The sequence below is a fragment of the Leopardus geoffroyi genome, chromosome A2 (assembly GCF_018350155.1).
Source record: "Leopardus geoffroyi isolate Oge1 chromosome A2, O.geoffroyi_Oge1_pat1.0, whole genome shotgun sequence".
NCBI lineage: Eukaryota > Metazoa > Chordata > Mammalia > Carnivora > Felidae > Leopardus > Leopardus geoffroyi.
Window position 1 is genome coordinate 155039954 of NC_059331.1, and position 25204 is coordinate 155065157.

The 25204-nt window shown below is 47.9% G+C and overlaps 1 protein-coding gene and 1 long non-coding RNA gene across 3 annotated transcripts in view; one reads left to right on the forward strand and one right to left on the reverse strand.

Moving 5' to 3' along the window:
• Positions 1-25204, forward strand: part of TBXAS1 (thromboxane A synthase 1) — a 156745-nt gene that overhangs the window by 96178 nt on the left and 35363 nt on the right. The window contains exons 6-9 of the mRNA XM_045495859.1: positions 3793-3881; positions 5586-5734; positions 7489-7619; positions 11555-11866. Of these exons, the coding sequence (XP_045351815.1) occupies positions 3793-3881; positions 5586-5734; positions 7489-7619; positions 11555-11866 (681 nt within the window). The remainder of the gene's footprint in view (positions 1-3792; positions 3882-5585; positions 5735-7488; positions 7620-11554; positions 11867-25204) is intronic.
• Positions 1-25204, reverse strand: part of LOC123606954 — a 90318-nt gene that overhangs the window by 34863 nt on the left and 30251 nt on the right. The gene's annotated exons all lie outside the window — the stretch shown is intronic.

A 25204-nucleotide genomic window follows, 5' to 3' on the forward strand; every position in this document is an offset into this window, starting at 1 on the left:
TATATGGGATTTTATTAAAATAGAGTTCACTTGTACCACCAAGTTTATTAAAATGGAAGAATGTAGCCAGTGAAGCCAGTCATAGAAAGGTGGCTGAGAGAGTACAGAGTTCTCCAAACACAAAGGTAGTCTAAGAATTTTTGAGAATGGTGGCCCGGAGGCCATTAAAAATGACCCATTTAGGGGCACCTGGGTGGCTCAGTCAGTTAAGGCTCTGACTCTTGATTTTGGCTCCGATCATGCTCTCACGATTTGTGAGATTGAACCTGATGTTGGGCTCTGTGCTGACAGCATGGAGCCTGCTCGGGACTCTCTCTCTCCCTCACTCTCTGCCCCTCCCTTGCTCTCTCTCAAAATAAATAAAATAAACATTTTTTTAAAAAGTGACCCATTTACATGCACTTTTGTACTGATGGATTATTAAGTGGACAGTTTGTGAGCATTTAGAGAAGAACGCAGTTGGCATAGAGAGCCCACCCAGTTATCAAGAATCAGTCAGGATAGCCACCCTCATCCCTGTTTTGAGCAGACTTCAGGACAGGCATGTGAGGTCAATTACATTTCTATTTGGGCACATCATTTGACAAAGTCTTCCCCAGCCAACTGACTGGTAATTGCTGCCTGGCTGAATATTCACTTAGGCTCATGCACAGCTGGCTGAGGGGCCAGAAACGATGACGACTGACCGATTCCACAGCTACGTAAAGTAGCAGTGTGGTGGGGGGCCACGGGGCTCCGTGTTTGATCCTGTATACCAGTGACAAACTGAATGGAGGCTTAGAAGGCACACTTATCAAGTTTCACGTGGAACCAACAGGACTAGGCAGTGTTACAGGAGAGGAGATCTGAATGCATGAGCACATCCTTGGCCCACCCACACCGGGTACAAACACTCTAGGGCTCTAAGCACTTGAAGCTCCATGAGCTAAAAGTCCTTTTCCCCAGGAGTTTCCTCTCCAGAGGCTTCTTCCAGGAGTCTTGGCAACAAGGGGGTATCTCGGATGCTCTGCCATCTCTTCACTGTGTGTGTATGTTCCTCGCTGAGCGTCTGCTCCTTGACCTGCCATGTGGCTGCCCCCAGGCCACTGTCCCTGGTTCTGGGAACTGACGCAGCCCTGAGCTTAGACTACAGCTCACTCTTACTCACTGGGAATGTCCTTCTGCTTCTCAGGATGGACTCTGCCAGAGACCCTGTAGCTACAGTTCTTTCCTTACCCTCCAGAGACCGTGGGGTTGGCTTGCAGAGCTATGGGAAGGAGGGGTCCCACAAAGCCGATGTCCCTCCAACCAGCCGCTCAGGCTGTCCCACTGTGCCGGGGCTTCTCCAATCACCTGAATGTTTGAGGGGGAGTTAAGAGCTTGTTCTGCTCAGAACACACAGCAGGACAAGTTTTCAAGGCAATAAATGTAATGTAAATGTAAATTCGCTTCTAATGAATGGAACCTGAAGTGTCAAAAAATCAATTGCCTATGGTGATGATTCATGGTCATCAAAAACCTTGTGGTTTTTGTTGACTGGAACCTCAATGTTTGCCTGTCATAGGTGTCTTCTAAAAAAGTCAACACACCCCTGGCTTGTGATTGGCAGGCAGGGGAGTGATCCATTTATGATTTTTTTAATAATTTTTTTTAATGTTTACTTATTTTTGAGAGGGGGGGAGGGGCAGAGAGACAGAGGCAGACACAGAATCCAAAGCAGGCTCCAGGCTCTGAGCTGTCAGCACAGAGGCCAACACAGGGCTCGAACTCACGAACTGCGAGATCATGACCTGAGCCGAAGTCAGACGCTTAACCGACTGAGCCACCCAGGCGCCCCAGAGATTTAATAGGAGATCTTACCTGAAATACCGTGCTCCATTGATGGAGCTGCCTTTCCAGAGTGACATGACTGAGGGAGGCAGGGGGAGAGAGAGAGAGAGAGAGAGAGCCCGCACAATGAGATTGGAGAAGTGTGTGTAGACCATGTGTACGAGGGGTGCTGAAGGGATGGGGAAGAACTGTCTGGTCTGTGAGGAGAAGCAGCACCTGCCGTCTGAGTATTGGAAGCACTACCAAGGGGAAGAAGGCAATGAAACCAGTGCGAGGTTGTTAAAGGGGGCAGATTTTGCCTCCGAACAACATATATTCTAACAAGTAGATTAACATTTTGTAACTTTCCCCAAATCCTCGAGACTTTAAGAGCAAAGACTGAGGCTTACATAATCATTCCAACTCCTTCACTCGTTCGACAAAGAATTACCATGGGCTAAGGCCCTGTTGTAGGTTCTGGGGCCATAAAAATGAACAAAAAGACAAAAACCTCCCCTGGCCTCCACGAGAAGTTATATTCTAGTGTCAAAATAGTAAAATCTAAACATATTTAACATTTCAAAAATGTTTTCCATAAGAAATGGTCAGAACGAGGTATTAGGGCCGGGCTGCTTTAGCTACGATGTTGTTCTAGAACGGGCACTGGCTGGAAGGACTCCCCTTGATGTTTCCGACCTGGCTTTGCAAACATGAGGGAGAAAACAGAAGGTCATGTGGCTGCCCGTTAGCTCCACAAAGAATTCCATCCACTTGAGCCAGACGGCTGGGGTCAACGTGGTGGCGGCCAGAAGTGAGATCCAAACTTGCTGGATAATAATTACACAAATGTTCGCGACACCATTCTCTGTATCTTTCTGGGCATATGTTAGACGGATTCCAAAATGAAAATATTTTAATATTAAAAAAGGGGGGGACGGGGCGCCTGGGTGGCGCAGTCGGTTAAGCGTCCGACTTCAGCCAGGTCACGATCTCGCGGTCCGTGAGTTCGAGCCCCGCGTCGGGCTCTGGGCTGATGGCTCAGAGCCTGGAGCCTGTTTCCGATTCTGTGTCTCCCTCTCTCTCTGCCCCTCCCCCGTTCATGCTCTGTCTCTCTCTGTCCCAAAAATAAATAAACGTTGAAAAAAAAAAAAAATTTAAAAAAGGGGGGGACGCCTGTGTGGCTCAGTCGGTTAAGTGTCCAACTTGGGCTCAGGTCATGATTTCACGGTTCATGGATTGGAGGCCCGCGTCGGAACTGCTTCAGATTCCGTGTCTCTCTCTCTCTCTGCTACTCCCTGTCCCCGCTCACACTCTATCTCTCTCTCTCTCAAAAATAAATAATAAAACATTAAAAATTAAAAAAAAAAAAAAAAGAAAAGAAAAGAAACTCAGCAGTTTTCCTGGGTGGGCATGGAAGGCCTCTTGATGTCAAGGTTCCCTTATACATACTCAAAAGTTTTAAGCAGCTGAAGCAGAGATGAATAGCCATCCAACAGAAATGCTCTAAAAATGATTTTCGTATTGAATAAGCCGTTGAAATGGACGACCTCACGTTCCTTTGGAGACTAAGATTCTATACTCTAGTAGAAGATCTAAAGTATAATTGGAACCAAGCAAACATGGATTTGGGCTAATTCCAGAGAGAGTACATATGGATTGTGGTCTATTTACTCTCTAATGCTAACCAAATGTCATGCAACCGAGTAGTGATTCTCATTTCTAAGCACTTAATGATCATTTTTGTAATTATTTCACCGTATTTACTCTACATCCTTTCTTCTTTTTGCTTCCAAAAGAACAGATTGCTTAAGCTAAAGTAGACATTTATGGCTATTGTATGTTACGATATTTGTGAATTTCAAAACTTCCTCTTGAATCTCGGCTGCAGGAAGGTTGCCTTGTCCATTTTCCCAGGAAGGACCACACATAACCTCTGTATCTGCAGCTACTTTAGGTGTGCTCTCTGCATCGTGTCCTAATTACACCTTTGTTATCTGCTATCAGATGACTCCCCTAATCAGCCAAGCCTGTGACATGCTCCTGGCTCACTTAAAAGGCTATGCGGAATCCGGGGATGCTTTCGACATCCAGAGGTAAGGGTGCTACATGGCTACATGACAGATGAGAAATTGCACTTCTGAATTGCTGCTTCTTGTAACTGTACATAATTGCTGGACAATTACCTCGGGACCAGCAAACTATGGAAATGCTAGAGGCCCATAAAAGCATGGGTGGACTGAATAATAAAAAAGGAAACCCCCGTAAAATGTGAAAAGAATATGAACAAAGGCTAGGGTAAGTGTGGCGTGTGGAGGGAAGCCTTGAGTGGGCAGCGGTGTGTGGTTGGACACGCCCTCCGACCTCTGCAGACCCAGGAGTGGGCAGGAAGGACAGGGTTCCCCGGGGGATGGGGGGGGGGGGAAGTCTGTGCATTTTTACTTCAAGAAAAATTGTGGTGTACCTCAGCCTGGAAGCCATGACTTAGCGGTGAACACCAAATTTAAATGACTAATTATTTGGCTTTCCCTCCAGTTGTCCTCTGCTAAGTTATGGCTTACAGAGTAGGGCGAGAGACGCAGACCAGCCAGGAGCTGGCTCGTTCTTATTATCACTGCTAATAAAATAATAACACCATTATCATCAGCATTTAAATTCTGCCATTGTGTTTACAAAATCCTCTCATACACTTTCTCTCTGGTCATGAGATGCATGAGTTGGCTAAAGATAAGATGGGCTGAATGGTTACAAAAGCAAAGTAAGTAACTTAAAAATCCTTAACTCTTCCAAAAAAAAAAAAAACCCTCTTAACTCTTCAGCCTGTAGGATCAGATGAAATCACATTCAGTAGGCAAACTGCTTTTGCTATAGTGGGGACATGTGTAATCAATTGTAGAAATGTTTTCAATAAAGCAGTCAAAATAAAAGAAGTCATCTGGAGATGTCATTTATCCCTTAATGATAAGCTGTTGGTTAGGAGAAAAAAGGAACTACATATGTGCCTATGTCAAGCCACAAAAATAAGAACTTTTAATTATAAAAGGATATGCATACGCCGTTGGTAGCCTTTTTTAGAAATAACTTAACCTGACTGCTCCTCTAAGATAACAAAAAAGGATCATTCTGGTTTAAAATGGCCATTTTAGGGCAGGCTTCTTAGAGCCTAAGAGGTTAATTTTTCCCGAGCGATTGCCAGACACTTTTCCTTCTGTTTGTTTCTAAAGTGCAACGTGTGTTTTCTGTAATAATATACATATGTTCATGAAGCTGGTCCCAAAGTTTGTCTTGAATTTATTTGAGTGTGAAGTGCCCTTGTTTTTTGTTTGTAACTCTTACAAAAACTGTAAAATCATTGGGAGGAAGAGGGGGAAACAGCTAATAAAACTAGACAACCAGGTTGTTAATTCATCAATCCCAACTTGCTATTTATCAATTAACCACTCGATCCTGGCTTTGGACCAACGCTGCACAGCTTTGGGGTAATGCTTATGAGCTTTGGGTCCACTGTTTTCCCTCCTCCCTGGGGAGGATGGGTTGGAGCATATTTCTTGGAATCTGACTGCGGCTGATTAAGGCTGCCTGAAGCTTGCAAGGTGAGGAAGTGATGCTCTCCTCCCCTCCCCAGTCTGTGTTTGCATCAGTGATCAGATATGTTTTGGTGTCTCCTCCCAAATTCTGTTGCCACGCTCAAAGGACCCCATTCCAGGGGCTCCCCTCTGACCACCTCCTTTGAGCTCGAGCAGGTAGACGATGAAGTGGTGCCTCTTTAGTAGCGTGTGTGACGGTCTCCTGTCCCACAGGTGCTACAGCTGCTACACTACAGATGTGGTTGCCAGTGTCGCCTTTGGCACCCAGGTGGACTCCCGGGGGGCTCCTGAGGACCCCTTTGTGAAGCACTGCAGGCGTTTCTTTGCGTACTCCATCCCCAGGCCGATCCTGGTTTTAATCTGTAAGTACAGCTCCCGCCCAGGGCAGCAAGGCAGGGGTCCAGCAAGCTGGCCAGTCCCCGTGACAGCTGGGTGGCCCAGGCATCTCTCGCCACAACTCCAGGTGCCTCTGGGAGTCACCCTGCGGAGTCCACTCTGCAGAGGCCTTATGTTCCCGGGGCCACCCGGGCTCCTCTTGTCACCACTCAGGACTACCCATCACCAAGACAGGAAGCGCCCGCCCCTCTCACCACCGCCACAGCAGCAACAGCAGCCGCTTTGCTTGCAAGGCCTGTTAGTGCTGTGTTCACTAGGAGAGAAGTATTCTCACCCACTTCACAGACGAGAAAATTGAGGCTTAGAAAGCCAGAGCCTAGACTGGAGCCCAAAGCCTTCATTTTCTAGGACATATTTCTCCCCTCCAGCAAAATCCCCTTTGGAAGGCTTCTCTGCTTGAAGCCCAAAGCACAGTAAACTAGAAATCATACACGAAGGGTGACTAGCAGGTTACCTAATGCTGTGGAGACTGGTCGATTTATTTTATTTTTATTTTAGAAGTGAGTTTTTACCCTCTGGCCAATTCCAGCATCTTCTTGCTTTTATGGAAGTATTGAAGGGTGGCTATTGTTGTTATTGATTATTGCCCTAACTTCTAACCTTTCTGCCGGGCTGCTAAATTGTATTCATTCCTTGGTCAGTTTCACTCCCATTTCTGAGTCCATTTCTGTGGAAGTCCAAGTCGCCTCCATCAGACCCGCAATGAAATTATAGGAGGAGTTGCTGAGGGATCAAAGCAGTCCCTTTGCCCCTTGCCCCCTCGGCCCCCTGGGAACTACTCCGCTGACTCAGCTCCACTTGCCGTTGACCATGGACATACCCGGGGCGGGGGGGGGGGGGGGGGGGTAGATGCCCCCATTGTCCCAGCCCTGCTACTACTCCTCTCTGAACCCACCTCCCTGCTATCCCACATTGGTTCAGACTCTGGCTCTTGAAAATGGGCAGAGTGCTCTGAGATCTGCTGGGGTCCAGAACTACCCTCTCCATCCTGGCTCCCACGCACTGCCTGTACGCAGTGAGCCCACTGTCTGATGCTGGGAAGCTGAACTGACCTGAACAACACTGCAGCGGCTCAGCCCCTCAGCCTAAGCCACCCTCTAGGAGGGGATAAGTGTCCCCAGGTGGCTCTGTCCCAAGGCCATGGCAGCAAAGGCACAGGCTTCCTGCCTGGCACAGCAGGGGAGATACCCAAGGGGCCAGCATTCCTGCCACCAGCTGCCCCTGGGCAGCAGCTCTTAGAGACCATTCAGGTGGAGCTCTGGGGACAATTATGCAAATAACCAGAAAGTTAAGAAAGTGGGGGGAAAATGCAAATGACCGGAAAGTTAAGAAAGTAGATCAGCTTCCACCACTTGCTAAGATTTAAAACAGGGCCTATAATCTGTCCTTTCTTGATGAAATACAAAGACCTTGAACCCTCAGATCTAGGACCTGGAAAATTAATTTCTAAGTATGAGACTGAATTCTTGGGAGCCAGATGGAAGTGGGGATTCATCTGTGCAGACATTTACCGAGTGCTTACAATGTGCAAGGAACGCGAGGAGTCGGGAAGTGAAATGAGGTCCAAACCCTGCCGGGAAGAGTGCAGATCCAGAGGGGAGCCCCGGCTTCCAATGACTAAGTCAAGGCCAGGGTTTGCTTCCCTGGCAACAGGCATCTAATAGCCCTGGGGTTATTGCCGCCCCGTTTTCAGTGCCGCTTTTGTTTTTTTTCTTTCAAGTATCATTTCCATCCATAATGGTCCCACTGGCCCGGATTTTGCCCAATAAGAACCGAGATGAACTGAATGGCTTTTTTAACAAACTCATTAGGAATGTGATTGCCTTGCGGGACCAGCAAGCAGCAGAAGAGGTAACGTATCTTACTAGGGCCTGTCGTTGAAATGGAATGGGGCCTAATTTGGTACAGTTCTGTTTCTTCTGTCTCTTCCCTACCCACCCCACACACCACACTTTGCTGGCCTTCAGTGGCCTACCACTTAGAGCCTTCCAGGGCACTGGAAGGAAAGGAGAAGGGGTGAGGAGGGGGCGAACAAGAAAGAGAAAGGGGAGGGGGAAGGATGGTGGAGAGAAACCCAGATCAAATTGTCCATGCTCTGCCATGGGTACCCCCCAAAACTCATGGCCTCTCTATTTCAAGCACAGGCAATAGCAGCCCCAAAGAATTTTCTAGGTAAATTTTCACATGTACTTTTCATCGGCATATTCTGTATACTGAAAACTGGCAAGATGGAGTTGTAGAGTGAACAGCACTACCAGTAGAGGGGAGTTTAGGCAGCTCTCAATTAATCCCACCTTGACTTTCAGCATGGAGGATGTTGCTGCAAAATCTGGGGCTGAGGGCCCTCTCACGCTTCAGCTGAGACCCAGAGACTTCTTTCCTCCTTAGACTTGCACCATGCTTGGTGCATAGTAGGAATCCAGTAAATATTTGTTGTTTGAACTTGGCTGAGAATAGAAATCGGACTTTTCAGTGTTTGGAAAATAACGTCACTGTTGGATGCATTCATGCATGTGTAACACTATTCTTTAAGGGCCTCGTTGCATTCAAGAACATCGCTTCGAGAGGGGAAAAAAAACCAGGGCTAACATGTCTTCTCTGGAATTGACTTGTGTGAGCTTTAAAAGAGTTGCTCAAAGATGGGTTCACAGGGCTTCACGAGGGAGGACGTGAGGTCCCTTGCTGCGCCATTGGCCCAGAAAGAGATGGGGGGTTAATTAATGCCTGGATGCACCAGCGGCCTCATCTGCCTGGCTTCCCCCTCTGGAGCCTGTGAGGCAAAGGAGTCTGGTTCAGGGGGCAGGGGACGGTGTATAGAAGCTCACAGCCCCTTGGCCCGCACCATGGTGAACTCCACTTGACGCCCTTGGAGGTGTGGGAAGAATCAGCTCGCTGATATCACTGGCCTAGCTCCGCCTAAAAGGACAGAATATTCTCATCAGGTTCCTGAGTCTCCAGAATGAGGATGAAGCCCGGGGAAGGAGGGGTGAGGAAAGCCGCATTTTCAAACCTCAGTATCGCTCTGAAGGGCTTCCTGATGACAGTTTTGTCACACACCCCACCCCTCCCCCAGCCCGAAACCCACAGGCTGTGGAATCGGGCTGAAAATTCTAAAACTGTTGCACCGAATGGCTCACTAAGAGGTGAGGGGTTTATTAAAGATCCAATTACTGGGATTGCCTCCAGCTCTTCCTTTTATAAACTCGAGAGCTATTTGTTTCAAACAATGAGCTGATCTGAGAAAAACCTCCCAACCACAAATCCAGGACTGCCCGTGTCAAGACAGAGCTATATGGTTACTAAGAAAACTTGCTTTAAACCCATCTAAACTCTGCAGACATTCCATCAAGCAGATGTGTGTTTGCGCAGTGGAAAATGCAGCACAGATGTTAAAAGGTAAATATTTTTCTAAGCTCTAGCCCGATGGGTGGATTAGACACCTACATCTATCAGGGTGCGTATTTTCCTTGGATATAACCATAAAGCAGCACTGTTTCAGTCCTAAATGGGCACTGTTCAAATAGCCTCTGTGATGCAGTGCAAATAAAAGAAACCCATCTACACTAATGCTCTTCTCCAGCGCACGGGCCCTGGAGAGCAGCCCTTTCCTCCGGCCTCTGTAGCTGGAGGTGAAGACAGATTTCTCCCGAGCTCCGATGGCCTTCTAGCAGCCTGCCTGAGCAGGGGATGAGAGCAAAGGATGCCAGCTCCACTTCTACCAAAGCCAAAGGTGCTCTCACGCCCATGTCGTCCCCACTGCCCTCCAGCAAAGCCACAGGTGAGCCTCAGGGAGGACTGCACAGCACCCTGAGGAGTTTCGCACTCACCAGCGGATAGGCCTGCGCGTTCTCCTCCAGGAGCCAAGGTAGCAGAAGGTACTCACCTCCCACATGAGCCATCATGCCCCGCCCTGCCCCGACTCTGCCCGGCCAGGCTGGCAGTGGAGCCACGACAGCCACCCAGATGTTGGCAGAGCATCAGGAAGGAATCTGGGGGAAGCCAGCTCTCGAGGATGCCGCCTGGAAATGAGAACGAGCAGGCCGGGGTGGAAAGAGGCAGCCAAGTGTGGCTGACCTGAGCAGGCTGGCAGGACACGGAGGCCTTGGCTCCTGAGACTCGAGGTTCTTGATGCCCACAGGCTTAGCTGTGACGCTGCTGGACTCTCAGCAGATGTCTTGCAAGGTCACAAAAGCTGGGCACCAGTAGAGCCGCAAAGGCCTCATGACCCAAACTGCCTGCTCCAAATAGCATCACTTGTAAGCCAATCCAACACAGCCTTTTTCAAAATGCATTCCCTGCACAGCCTTGTTATTTGTGGGATCGTTTATTGCACACCTAACGTGCTCAGCGCAACAACGCAGCGTGGGCTGGGGGAGGGGGTGGGACACAGGGTCCTGCCCTGGACACGCTTACACTCTCTTGGAGGAGAAAAAGCAACAACAGGTGAGATAACAGCAATCTTAAAAGATGGAATTAAGTGCTGATGTGTGGGACATAGATTATTAATGCAATAGAAATTCAGAAGTCAATGAATTGAGAAAACGCTGCACCAAGCAAAGTACTTTGAAATTATAATGTTTCTGCTGGTGGTTCTGATACTCTCCTTTTGCTGTTTGAGCCCCATAAACTTCAGAAAAGAGTAACATATTGGTTGTCACCCATCACATTAAAGAGCTTTTCAAAGAAGGGGTATGCCAGGGATACACTTTGTCAATGTGAAAGCAATATGCAAAAGCTTCTATGGTTACAATTAGTGGCAGTAAAAATATAAAGAATATGCAAATTGCTGATAAGGGAGGTAGGGGGAAATGGTAAGAAAGCTCTAAGCACTTAAATGGGTTAAGGGATCACTGGGGACAAAGGGAGTGGGGGAGGTCTTTGAAGACAAGCTTCCCCAAGGCTAGTTCCCTCCCGCCCCCCAGTTCTGCCAACTTCCTACTGTGTGAGGAAAATGTATGGCCACCCATCCATTAGCCCTGAATGGTGCCTAAGTGCACAAGGGAACACGTACTTTCGTTTAAATCTATATGATGTTTTCATTGTTGGAAAACCAACCAACCAACCGACAGTACAAACATGCATAATGTAAAAACTCAAACCCCAGGGGCGCCTGGGTGGCGCAGTCGGTTAAGCGTCCGACTTCAGCCAGGTCACGATCTCGCGGTCCGTGAGTTCGAGCCCCGCGTCGGGCTCTGGGCTGATGGCTCAGAGCCTGGAGCCTGTTTCCGATTCTGTGTCTCCCTCTCTCTCTGCCCCTCCCCCGTTCATGCTCTGTCTCTCTTTGTCCCAAAAATAAATAAACATTGAAAAAAAAAAAAAAAAAAAAAAAACTCAAACCCCCCCCCCCCCCCCCCCCCCGCGCTGGTTTCCCCGCCTCCTCCAAGTTCACTGTGAACTGCTGGGTATAGATGCTGCTGAACATTTTCTATGCGTGAACAAATGCGTGTAATTATATATATTGTACATGTACTGTTTTTACAGAAATGAGGTTCCACTGTTCAGGCTGTTCTGCAACTTGCTGTTTTTTCCTTACCAAAATGGCTTAACACCCTTCCCAATCAGTCCAGATGAATGGCCTCATCCTTTTTCAATGGCAGCATCACAGTCTGCTGTTTGCTGAGAACCAATGCCATGTAAGGGACACTGGGGGTTCCAGGTTCTCGCCATCTCAGATAAGCCCACAACGAGGGTACTGGTTCCCATCAAGCTCAGGTGTGTGTCTTCTTCTGTGCCTCCGTCACATGACTCTAAGACCAAAATGGGCATTTTCTCCTTTTGTCCCTTAGAGGCGGAAAGATTTCCTCCAACTGATCCTGGACGCCCGACATTCCTCCACCTCCGTGGGCGTGGAGAGCTTTGACATGGTCAGACAAGTCTTCTCCACCGACTGCGCAGCGGGTCCCTCCCACCTGCACCAGCCCAGACGCCTGTCCAAGCCTCTGACTGTGGATGAGGTCGTGGGCCAGGCCTTCATCTTCCTCATTGCTGGCTACGAGATCGTCACCAACACGCTCTCTTTTGCCACCTACCTCCTGGCCACCAACCCTGACTGCCAAGAGAAGCTTCTGACAGAGGTGGACAGCTTTAAAGAGAAATTCGTGAGTACAGTCGTCCTTGTGAAATCCACAGGAAACGTGATTTTGTGTTCGTAGAAGTGAAACTTACTTTTGATAACTTCCTTGCGAAAATCACATGCTAAGTGTATGAGATGAAATAGGGCCCACCTTCTCTGCCTCTCTGGGTTAGCAAGTAAAATGAAGTGTTCAGGACAACAGAAAAATAAAAAGAAGGGGAAGGGAGGGGAGGGGGAGAGGGAGCGTGAGGGAGAGGGGGAGGGAAAGGGAAAGGGAGAGGGAGAGGGAAGGGAGAGGAGAGGAGAGGAGAGGAGAGGGGAGGAGAGGGGAGGGGAGGGGAGGGGAGGGGAGGAGAGGGGAGGGGAGGAGAGGAAAGGAGTATTGTACACGTATCTTCACTGTCTAGGGCTGTCCATGAAACCAGGCCTGGCTCAGGGAGGCTGCAAAGTCTTAGCAACAGGTGAGGGTCAAAAGGCAGGGGCAGGAAGGAGGTGTGGTTTCCCACTGCTATGACTGTGGAGTCAGCTCTGGGAGGCAAGTGTGAGGCAGGAAAGGGGACCAAGCTGGAAAGTGGGAGCAGGCATAAGGATGGGCCAACCCAAAGCAGGAATGAAACCCGAGTGAGCACCAAGCAGGAAAGCCATAAATGGAATGAGGTGAAATGGGGATGGTCAGCGCAAAGTCCAGATTCTGGATATTCCTTCTAGATGAGGCTCCTCTTTGGTGAATCTGAAACAAACTTTCAAGAGTGCCGAGCTAGGCTACTTTATCGCCGCATTTTTTTCTGGATGCTTTTGTGTGTATTGTTTTGACTTACAAGTTGTTAAAATCATTTTTTAAATCTGTGCTTTTAAAAGGAAGACCAGGGGCACCTGGGTGGCTCAGTCAGTTACGCATCCAACTCGATTTTGGCACAGGTCATGATCTCACAGTTCATGGGTCTGAGCCCCACATCAGTGGGGAGCCTACTTGGGATTCTCACTCTCCTTCTCTCTCTGCCCCTCCCCTCACTCAAAATAAATAAATAAATAATAAATAAATAAATAAATACATACATACATAGATTGAAGACCACCATAATAGACTTCTATTACATGCTGAGCCCACTTGGGATTCTCACTCTCCTCTCTCTGCCCCTCCCCTCACTCTAAATAAATAAATAAATAAATAAACAGACTGAAGACCACCATAATAGACTTCTATTACATGCTGATATAATTATTACATTCACAATTTGGGGAGGTAGCCTGTTCTGTTATTAGAATCATCAGCAGCTTTTTAAAAATATATACTGAACTGGAAATTGCTTCCCAGTAAATTCCACTTCTTTAACCCACCAGGGAAGTAGATGCAAGGTTAGCCTTTCTTCACCAATGCAGTTCTCCAATATTTTGATATTTCAAATATTTGAAAACTTCACTAACTGTGTTACTAATTGCCTTAACTTTTTGGCTCATCATGAGCTTATGGTCAACGTAAATTTCCACATTCTTATGACATCTGCCAAGCCAGGTCTCCCCAGTCCATTGCTTACACAATTGATTTTTTTTGAGCCGAGATGCAAGAGTTTATATTTATCCTTATTATTGCTCAACTCAGTCAAAATAATTTTGAATCTTGATTCTGCCATCTGTCATATTAGCAATTCTTCCAGCTCTGTGTCATCTGAGACTTGCTAAGCCTGCCTCCTATTCCATCCAAGTCATTGATTAAAATGTTGAACAGGACAGGGCTTCCCTCCAGGTTGAAATTGATCCATTAATCAATATTCTTTGGGCACGGAATCTCAACAAGCCATGCATCCAAATAACCCGACCACCTATTCCTACCACCCATCTTATTCTGTTTCATGGGTACTTGTGGTATTTTTCTGTCTGTCTTTCTGTCTGTCCTTCTGTTTGTTTGAGAAGGGACCCAAGATGTCTGGGGTATGTTACAGAAAGAGAAATAAGAGGAGCTGAAGGGCATACTGGTTAGGATGCATTTAGCGGCACATAACAAAACCCCAACCCAAACTGATTCAAGCACAAAAAAAAAAAAAAAAAAAAAAATGGTGGGGAGGAGGGACTTAATAGTACAGATCACTGAGCAGCCTAGAAATAGATGTGGCTTCAGGCAAGTCTTTCTGGGCCTCAAATATGTGCTCAGGTCCCAGTTTCTCCCCAGTTCTTGGTTGTGCCTACTTCATACTGGCCCCATTCTCATTGTGCTTTCTTCTCAAAGCCCAGGCAGCCTGCCAAGAATGTATAGGACTACAGGCTTCCCTGCTCATTACCAAGGGCAAAAAGAATCTGTGGCCCCAAATTCTCAATAACAATCAGGTGAACTCTGGCCAGGATGCTTAGGTCACTGCCCATTCTTGAACCAACTATCATGGCCATGGGAATGGGGGCATGGAAGGGCTTCAGCCAGTCAATCCCACCCCTAGAGTCAGTCACACCCATGTCATATGACAGAGAACTCGGGAGACACCTGCCAGAGGAAGTTCTGGTTGCTATCCCAGGAAGGCAGCAAAGGCAATAGTGAGAATTTGCCCCTTGGTCTCAAACAAACCAGAACACAGGTCAAACTAAAGACTTTTAAGCATCTAGAGAGTGGTCAACAGTGTGGGAGATAGGGCAGTGTATTGAAGAGGGAGCAGCAGCTCTAAGAGGTAGAAGTCGTGATCCTTACCTTCATGGAATTTAATCACCAACTGAAAAAAAAAATGGGAAAAAAAATACCTCCCTTCCAAATGAAACCCTCCAGGCCAACAGAAGGCATCAAGTAATCAAGTCTAGAATGTGTGGTCCAGCCTCCTTCCAATCCCCCCAGCCCAAGATGGGGCTTCTTTCCCCCAGAGAACTACCTTCCATGGGGCTGTGCAGAACATTACAAGGCACTGAGACCCTATGGGGAAAAAACCAGATTTTGGTAGGTAAAGTTTTTCAAACTGTCATGTGCATTAAAACTATCTGGGAAGATTGTTTAAAAATGCAGAAGCCAGGGCTCTTTCCTCAAAGATTCCTATTCCGTAAGTCTGGGCCAGGGCCTAGGAGCCTGCGTTTTAGATAAACATACCAGGCGATTTTGATACAGGTGGTCCCAGGTTCCACTTTAAGAAGTCAGCCCTAGACTCTCAGGGTCCAAACCCCTCTTCTAAGAAGAAACAGGGTCCAATGTTCTGCCCCAGCAATGGAAGCTCCCTGCCCCCACCAGGTCATTTTCTTTCTCTGAGACAAACTGGGACTGTCTCTGAGAAATAGGAATACATGGGAGTTATCGTTTTTAAAAAATTGATTTGGCAGTCGCAGCTGTGTTAATAGTTGTATAAGTGTAACACATGGTACCCACTCAATGAATACTTGTAGGTCCTTCCTTCCTTCCTTCCTTCCTTCCTTCCTTCCTTCCTTCCTTTCTTCCTTCCTTCCTTCCTATAGTCAGAGTTCTGTTAACATGGGCCATCTGTCAGGACATGGAAATGCAGATTAGATGTTCACACATTCGATATTCTCCTGAAAATTTGCATGTAATGTAGGACTTGTCATAATTTTCCTGTTGCTTTCCATTCAACAAATATTTCTTGAGTGCCAGTTAATGCCAGACTCAGGCCCCAGACCCTACCCCAAGGACCTAGCTCTTCCATGATACCCCTGTAGAACCCCACACATCTCATCCGATGATTTCTCTTGTATCTGTCAATGGGATTGCTGGATTCGAGCTTCAGGGTTTCTTTCCTCTGAATTATATCCTTTTATAGCAATGTTCTATGAGAGTCCGACAGAAGCTATGTCCCTCTCCCCAAGAACAAGACTGTATATGTACACTGTATCAATCCAGGATTTTTTTTCTGTTGATAGTGATAGAAAACTTAATCCATATTAGCTCAGGGAGTTTATTGACCCACATAACAGAAAACTCCAGAGAGGAGATTTGTCTCGGGTGTGGCCTGATGCAGGGGCTCAAACTCTGTCACTGGAACCCGGTGTTCTCTCTCTCCCCATCTTTCAGCTCTATTCACTCTAGGCATACCCCGTTCTCAGACAGGATCTCCCTTAGTGGTCTCAAGACAGCTGTGGAACCAGTGTGTTGAACAATCTGAACTACGTGAGGTACAAACATGGAAACTTTTTGTGTTTTCTCCAATTATCATTTTTTTACTGTGCTCTGATGATCTCCTTTTCCCTTTCCTTGATGATGGCTCCAATAGATCTCAAAGATTTCTGGTCACTTTTTGGCATGAAAAAGTCCAGACTAGTCTGGTCCAGTTTAAAATTTCAGTCTCTGATCCAATTTAACGTCCTTCCATGTCCTTAGCTGACGCTGACCTGTGGCCTGAGGAAGCTGCCCCGGGGACAGCCTGTGGTCTGTTTTTAATCCTTCCTAGCCTTTCCCTGTCCCTCCTGGGCCCCCTTCTCCCCCCAGGGTTGGGGCCATCTAACAGAAGTCCCATTCCTACACAACGGAGGCTTCTCTCAGCACCTCCCATGGCGCTGGCACGAGGCCCTGCAGGACTTATCCAGAGGGCTCACGGCTTCTGGGCATTGGGATCTCCTGGGCAGTCAGCCCCCTGGAGCAGGTTACTGGCAAGACGGCTCACTCTGAGCCTCCATGCCTCCTTCAGTGTCCATGTGACCCAGGGGAGACCCACACCTTGGCCACACCAACAGTGGCTGCCCCCTCTGCCCCGACATCTCTCTCCAGTTACTTTTCCTCTGCTCAAATAGGCAGGGAGGGCAAAAGAGCAATTCTGCTGTATCCACAGGTGAACGAAATGGAGAATGAAATGCCAGACTCAGCCAGCCGCCCCCAAACGCTATGGGTGTTCTATCCTAGACCCCATCCCTTGGCTCGGGCCCCGGCAACACTCCTCTCTAAGCTGATGATTCCTTGTTCCAACGAGGGTTCCTTCAAGTCCTCGAATCCTTCAATAGGCTGATGGGAGGGTAGTGCGGAGCCAGCTCAGGTGCGATGTGAAGCAGCGAGAGTCTCTTTCTTTGAAGTCCCAGCGAAAGGCTCACAGCATCTCACTGGTAGCGACTGGACCACACGCTCAGCCCTCCACCAATCACAGGGACTGAGGAGATTATGATGCTCTGATTGACTTAGACCTGGGTCACTTGCCTCATCCCTGGAGTTGGTGCCTGGAAGCAGCCGCCCAGTAACCACTGAGACCTCAGATGGGGGAGAGGGAGATCCCCAAACCCCTGTTCCTGGGAGTGGGGGGAGAATAGCTGCTGGGTGACCAGAAAACGGTGTGTCCACCCAAGTACCCAGAATCCATGGTCCCCAGATCAGAAGCTCCCACTTTCAAATTTCTGCAATCACACACACCTTTCCGCTGAACTTTCAAAACCCAGATTTCCTGAGCCGTGGGATGTAAGTCCAACAGCACGTCACGCTGCTTGCAATCTTGGGCTTCTCAACCGTGAGCATGGCCTGCTCTTATGTCCTTCTCATAACAGTGTGGCCACTTCATGCCACATGTCCTGTGATTTCCACAGAGCCAGTCAATGCTTCCTTATTGGTTAGAGTGAAGTCCCGGTTGGCGGTTGGCCTCGCTGCTTCCTTTATCAGTCCGGATGTGAAACTGTCAGCAGTGAAAGTCACTAATTCAGCAGAACTCAACTTCTGGCACGCATAAGGACACTTGGAGGTCTTCCCTCACTACTGAAGATGGTCTTGGTACATGTTTTACAATTCACACATTCTGTCCCATAATAGTCTGTGTCCTGCCACCAGTTTTGACCCAAGTGGCCTTGATGTCTTTCTCATTTCGGTGTACGTATTTCTGTTTCCAGTTATAATATGGTTATAACCCACTTTATAATTCCTGCTGCTTTGTTCTAAGGCCATATGTGTTTCCTTCCAAATCATCTGGCTTTCCTCTCAATCCACCACCAAAACTCAGCTTAAAACTTTCCCTCTCAAGTCACCCAATCACTTGCCCCATGTTTCCTTTGCCCCATGTTTCCTTAGTCCTATCGAAGGGGCACTACCTTCAGTAAATTCAAGCACTGAGGAGCAGGGAGCGGTTTGTACGTGTGCTACTCGTAAAACTGAGAAAGCACACCAATTATTTAATAAGACCTTTGTAACGTAGATGCTTCATTGTATTCTCCAATATCTAATTTTGAAAAGGATCGGAGGGGAAAAAAAAAACCCAGCCTCTTTCCATATAAATTGTGTTTGCTATAGCTTCAGCACTTTATGTGGAAATTATTGACTTTTGATCTGGCCAAACCATTCTCTCTTCTTCTCTTTGGTGCCGGACTGTGCCAGCCGAAATTTATGACCCATTTTCCTTCTGTTTAATTGTTGTTATAAATCTGCTGTGCAGAACCCAGTTGTAAATTTATCACAAATTGGGCTAGATTGATATACAGCCTCTCTTTAGGATAATTTGAACACAGTTATGCCTTAGAAGGAAGGCCAGATTCTTAAAACTTCTCTTGAAGAGCTGCTTTGTAACCGTTATAAATATCTAATTAAAATACAACTTACTCTTTCTTTTTCTCTTAAGGATAAAAGCATTCCATGCTGGGTATTTCAACTGATTAGCTCATGCTGCTAATGTGAGCAAGGTTGAGGATTTGTTCCTTGAAGCAGCCAGAGGATCTCAAAGGGGAAAAAAAAGCATATTTTGTGGCCACACACACACACACACACACGCCATTTTGCTCCCAACTGGCTGTTTCATAAATATACATCCTTTGTCACAAGAGGAAGGTTGGGTGGAAAAAATGTGTGTAGCTTCACACAAATTCGTCCTCGCTATGGAAAAAAAAAAAAAAAAAAAAAAAAGTCTCCCAGTTTGGATCGTACCCAGGATGAATCTTCAGGGTCGTCCTCACACCGGGAGTAGGGCATAGTTGATTTTAAGATTCAGGGGAAAAACTGGAAATGGGTTTTCCCCCACTGGACAGGTTCCCTCCCCTTTTGCCCAGGTCTGCTCGAGTCCTGCTGTCCAACATTTTAGGAGGAATATGCTCAGGGGTCCTCGTCGACACGCTCACCCGGCCCCGTGGGGCTTAGAGGTGCATCTGAGCCCTTCCTGCAAATCCCATAACAGCACAACAGGACACAAAGCTGAGACGTACAAGGCAAGAGGCAGGAACTCAGAACAACTTACAGCCCTAAAGTCATACCAAAGAATCAAAGATAAGAGCAGGGACACCGGCACGGTGAGATTGGCAGCAACAGACCACTAGACTTCCACGGCGGGGCCTGAGGTTCTGCGTTTCCAACAAGCGCCCAGGTGGTACCAACACTGCAGTCCATGGTCGACGCGCTGTGAGCAGCCAGCTTCCAAACCCTCAGGCCTGCCTCTCCCCGAGTTGTGCTCTATGTGGCAAGCACTTATTCCTAATGCCAAAGCACTGATACTCCATGACCATTTACGTCTTGTTAATAAATGACGAATGTTTTTCAAAACGATCCCGAAAAGAATGATGCCACTCTCACTTTACTGAGAGGGAAAGTGAGGTGAGGGTCACCCAATCTTGGGTATATCTCTACAGGCGTGCTGCCTATAATCCTGAACTTATCTTGCTTCTCCAGGGTGGGAGGCTAGGGGGAGCTTTTGAGTTGATCTGAAGTCGTCTTCAAGGCAGATGAAGATGATAACCAGAGCCTTCTCTCACGATGCACACGTAGACTGGAGACCTGTCACATCCAACAAGTACCCACCAGGCTGGACCTTTTAGGCAGGGAGCTCCTCCTAGACCAAAAGCTCCCCTAATGAGCCCTTAGTGTGCATGGTAGCTTTAAGAGTCCCCAAATGAGAGTCCATGCAGAGATTCCTGTGGTCAAAGAGGACTTCTTTGATGCTATTCCCCTGGGGGCCTGGAGCAAGATCTGGACTATTCTCACTGCAGGTGGAATGTGTCCAACTTGCCCACTCCCTGTCCTTCATTCTAGAAGAGCCTGACCTAGAAAATGAGCCTCTCTCACCCTTTCCTGGCATCCCTATAGCTAATATTAGAGCACAGAAGTCTTGACAGCCTATAAGCGGGGCCTCTCTGGGTGTGTTCTAGAACTCCATCCTGGAAGTCATAATTTGTGGCTACGGCTATGAAAATACCAGTTCCTGGAAAGAAGACAACTCAAGAAAACTCAAGAGTCCCTGAAGCAGGGTGACCCATCACCCTGGATCAGGTGGCAGCCCCAGTTTTTCACTGCCCATGTGATTGTTACATACACGCACTGATCTTCATGATCCAGGTCACCTGCCCATTTTTTCCCTTGGGGACACCTGCAGGAAGGCAGGGACCATGTGTGCTGTGAATGAGCGCTGCTCAGGGCCAAGACCTTCCTGGGCCGCCACCTGGGGCTCCAAACTCTTCCCCACGGCCTGGAGACATCCACAGCCCATGCCCACACGCCCACCAAGGAAATTCACCCTCCCTGGCCTTGACCCCCTCCCATGGGTTTCAACAGTGACAGCCACAACCTTAGACCTCACGCCATCCAGGAACTCTGAGAAGCCCCGCTGCCTCTTCCTCTCTTTCCTCTCCTTCTTGTCCTGCTCCTTTTCTGTCTCCTCTCCTCTCTCTCCAAAGTTCACCACACTATTCAGTCTCCTTGCCCTTGTTCTGGCTCTAGTCCCCAAATCAGAGTGACACAGAAGTTTCCTGGTTCCACCTCCTGACCCACTGCCCACGTGGGAGCCCCTGGCACCCCAGAAGCCTGTAGTTTTGTACCAAGATGTCCCGAATGGGGGCAGTGGGGGCAATCAAGTGAGAGGCTTGAAGAGCAGGAAGGACTTACAGATGCTTTTCCTATGCTTCCCAGATCAGCACTTCGGCACTTTGAATTTTTAGCAATTAATGCTCCAAGCTGCCCCCACCTCGCGAGTCCCCACAGAGAAGTTCTGTCTCAGCAGAGGGAGAGGTGACCCACAAGGAGTGGTTCCTTGGGGAACAGGCGACACCAATCAGCATATATTTGGTGCCTTTCATGTCGCAACTCGGAGTTTTATATTCAATATCTGAGCCTCTAGAGGGCCAGGCTTTGCGAAGCAAATAAGTGGGTGGGGTCAGTGCACATCAATCCAGAAAAGCAAGAATTAAAAGTAAACTGGGGAAAGTGGGCTCCACAGGTGAAGCTCGGGGTTCTGTGGGTCCTCTTGGCACTGAGGTAGATTCTCAACTGAATGGCTTATTTATTTAACTACTGCTCTCATTCTGGGCCCTTAAAACATCACAGGTATGGGTTGTATTCCCAACGATTAGCTTTTGGAATGAATGAAGAAAGAAGGAAAGAAAGAAAGAAAAGAAATGAAGGAAGGAAGGAAGGAAGGAAGGAAAGAAGGAAGGAAGGAAGGAAGGAAGGAAGGAAGGAAGGAAGGGAGGGAGGAAGGAAGAAAGGAACATATGCTTTTTTTTTTTAACTCCACTTAACTCCAGTGACCAAAGCTGCTTTCACCCCAGTGGAGCAGGACCTCAGAATGGTCTCAGCTGGCACAAATTTAAAGACTCCCATTCGTTTTTCCATCCATCCATCACTAGCCTTAAATTTCACCACTTAGAGATCCTTCCTTTGTTTCACCACAGTATCCATTATTAAAATGCCACTTACTCCTGGGAGGGGCAATATAATGAAGTCCCCGCTAGGATATGAGCCCTGCGAGAGCAAGGACGCGGCTGCCTGGCACACTGCTACATCCCAGGGCCTCCAGCAGTGCCTGGCACATAGTAGGCTCGTGATGAATAGGTGTTGGATGAATGAGCGAACGAACAAATGTTCGTATGCCCCTTCTTTTCTAACAGCAGATAAACTGAAAGCAAATTTGAGTTGGGGAGATGTAGGAAGGCGCACAGGAGAAAACAAGGTTACTGCACCCTGGGAGGAGGAGATGGGAGTCAAAGAGACAAGGTCACGGCCAAGGGAGATGCAGGCAGATGAAGGCAGCACCCGGTGGTCTGTAGTCCTACAGTTGTGCTGGGACCCAGAACCTGGCATGCCAAGGAACAGAGGGAACCTGGGCTCTCAGGGTCAGAGGGGATCTTCGGAGCCATCTGAGGCAGCCCCCCACCCAGGACAGATAACATGCCACTGCACTCGAATGCTTCCAGGAGCAAGGAACTTGCTACCTTATCCTTACATTAAGTTGAAATTTGCCTTGGTTAATTGTCCACCCACTTGCCTACTTGTTCCACTTCTCTCAGTTCATGGTATTTGTCTAGTGGAGTCAGCAAGTCAGTAGCTTCCGCCTGGGGAGGCAGGGTGGGGGCTACTTCTATGCTCACTAATCGTCAGCGACTGGGAATCTCAGAGATGGAGAGAGGAAGGGAAATTGAGAAGTCAGTAGAGAACAGGGACCTTCCTAAAATGTTTGCTTGTAGCCCAGACGTTCAATTTACTGTTTTCTGACAAGTCTGTGTTGCCCCAGGACTGTAGGCAGCATTATCTTTTATTTTGGGTGTTTTGTGTGTGTTGCATTTGTTTTTTGGTTTTGGTTTTTTTTTTTTTGTTTTTAGCATTTTGTTTTACAGCTGAATATGGTACATGTGAAAACAGCAACCACATGAGCTTGTTAGCCCAAGCATATGAATATTCCAGATCAGAAGGGATGTTTGACTCCCCTATGAATTGCAATGTGTAAGGTTTATAAAGTTAAGCACTTAGAATTCTGTCTTTAAAATTTAAATATTTAGATTGGGTCTCTAGGACACAAAAGGCAATGCCTGTTTCTCACTCGCTTAATTTGATTTTTTTTTTTTTTTTCTTTTTGGTAGCACAAGTTGTTTTTCAAAGCCTCATTCCTTGAACGTTCCCTATAGGAGGAATGTAATTAAACTCCACTGGCCTCCCCCTGCTGGGACCAAACTGGGGCCAGAGCTGTAGCAAGCATAAAGCAGATACCCTGCGAAAAGAATCCTTATTATAAAGATGAGAAGAGAATCAACTTCCCTCTGGTTATGAACAAGAAGCTTTAGAAAGCCACCCAGGCTCTTTCTTGCAATGGGCTTAGACTCCAAGACATTTTAATTAGTAATTTAAGACTGGAAGGCAGGGGATAAACTTCTCACCTCCTTAGCTATAGGCAAGAACATCAACTCGATGAGAAACCGGTTCGAGTGGCTGAGGAGGAGGAAGGGCCGGGGGGAGGGCGTTTCTTGGAGAAGCACAAACTTCTCCATGGAAGTGGTATACCTAGGTATCCTGGCCTTGTCAGTCACGATTTCGGGGTCCCACTCCTTGAAGGCAGTCTTCCCTCTTGTTGGCAACAGGCACCGCCTCTCGCTGGTGCACCTGCTTGGTTGCAGAGTCAAGAAGCTCTTACTGAGGGGAGGGCTCCCAATCACATTCAGGCCAAACCTAGACTCTTCTCTGATCAAGGAGGCACTGCCATCCAAGTGAGGGGACCCCGAGACCTGGGTGCTATGGCCCTCGCCCTGCCAACGGCGCATGTGGAGGCCCTGAGCTGCCACTCACTGGCAGTGTGTCATGGAGGACTGGCATAATAATCTCTGTTCCTCAGTCTTCCTGTCTGTAAAATGGGGCCAGCAACAGTATATAGCTTGTGAGGTTGTCTCAAGAATTAAGTGAATGAACCTAGGTACGATTCTGGGCACAGTGCCAGTGTATACGCTATTACCCCCCATTCCCCTTTCTGTGCCTCAGTTTCCTTCTCTGTGAAAGGAAGAAGTCGAACTAGACTTCTTCGCTGGAAGAGATGATGATGATGATGATTGAATGTTTATATGCCAGGCCCTAAACTAAGTTCTTTACATATAAAAGTTAACTCGACTCTCACAACTTTACGAAGCAGGAACTATCACCATCCCCATTTAATCAATGGGGAAAGAGAGGCTATATGGGTCAGGGATATCCAGAGGAGCAGAACCAATGGGGGGAAAGGGGAGGGGGCAGAGAGAGAGAGAGAGAGAGTTCTTAAGGAATGGACTCATTAGATTGTAGGGACTGGCAAGTCCAAACTCCACAGAGCAGGCCAGCAGTCTAGAAACTCAAGTCAGGATTCAATGCTGCAATCGTCAGACTGAATTTATTCTTCTTCAGGAAACCTCAGTATTTGCTCTCAAGGCCTTTCACTGATTGGATGAGGTTCATCCACATTATCAAAGGTAATCTCCTTTAAAGTCAACTGATTGTACATGTCAACCACATCTATAGAATATCTTCACAGCTACACCGAGGTCAGTGTTTGATTAAATAGCTGCGTTCTGTGGCCTACCCAAGTCCGCATGAAAGGCTAACCATCACAGAAGCATCGAGAAGATAATTTGTCAAGGGTTATAAACTAGGATCGGGGCCTAACTTGGATTAGAACTCACACCTGCCCACCATGCAGTCTCCATTCTTTTCAGCATTGTCTCTCACGTTCAATGATTCTGAAGCTGCTCCTCAATGGGTCAGTGACCCTTGTGGGTCAGTGATGGCTCCAGCGTTTCTATAAAGGGGGGCTTCTGGGCTGCCCCTGGGGTGGGGAGCTTGTAGCTGTGTCTGTCCCACACTTTCACGGCATTGAGAAAAATGCCAATTGTCCAAGCAGACGGGGGCACACACCATCATCTGTCACCTTCATCTGCACCATCGTGACCTGTCATCCTGGCTCTCTGCTCTACGGACAAGTTTTCCTAGAAGGTCTTGGCTTTGTGGTGGCTTTTCCCCCATCATTCTGGAACTTTTTCAAGGCCCATTCTCTGAATATATCAGTTCTCTTTCTCTGTGGCCCACACAGCACAAGATGAAGAGTACATGGCAGCTTCTTCATTGACCTGCCTCCTTGGATGCCTACCTCACGCAGCAGGAATATTCCAGACACAAACATCATATCCCAGGGCTGCTTTCTCCCACCACACACCACTCTTGGTGCTTTTCTCATTTTTTTGTGACACTGGTCTTGTCTCATGTATTGTACACAGTCCTCCAGCCATCCCAGGCTTTCCCTTCGGGTCCCACGCCCCTGGAATTTCCCATCAGTTGCCTTTCATTGTGTTCTTTGCTCAAGAGCGTGAAATGTGCATCTGAGACATTTGTCCTGCAGCCAATTACCCACCTGGCCCTCTTCTGCCATTACCACGCCATTGTAGACAGCGAGCTCTGTCCTGCCTCTCATTGGCTCTCCACTGGACACCACACTAGATGCTCTCCCGGCTGGTGCCAGCCGTTAACTGCTGCTGAATGCCACCTTCCTCGTCCTGATACTATGAAGGTGCTGCCTGCCCTCTGTCTCACAAGGATGCTCCTCCTGCCCAGCTCCTCCCTGATACGCAGCTGCTCCCCGCTAAGGCCTACAGAGTGCTCCCCAAATCCCCCGAGTCTCTGACTCAAGTGGACCAAGGCCTGGGGTTAGAGGGCAGACCCCAGCCCACCTCTAGGCAGAATCTGACTTCAGGCAACTAGAGACCTCCCGGC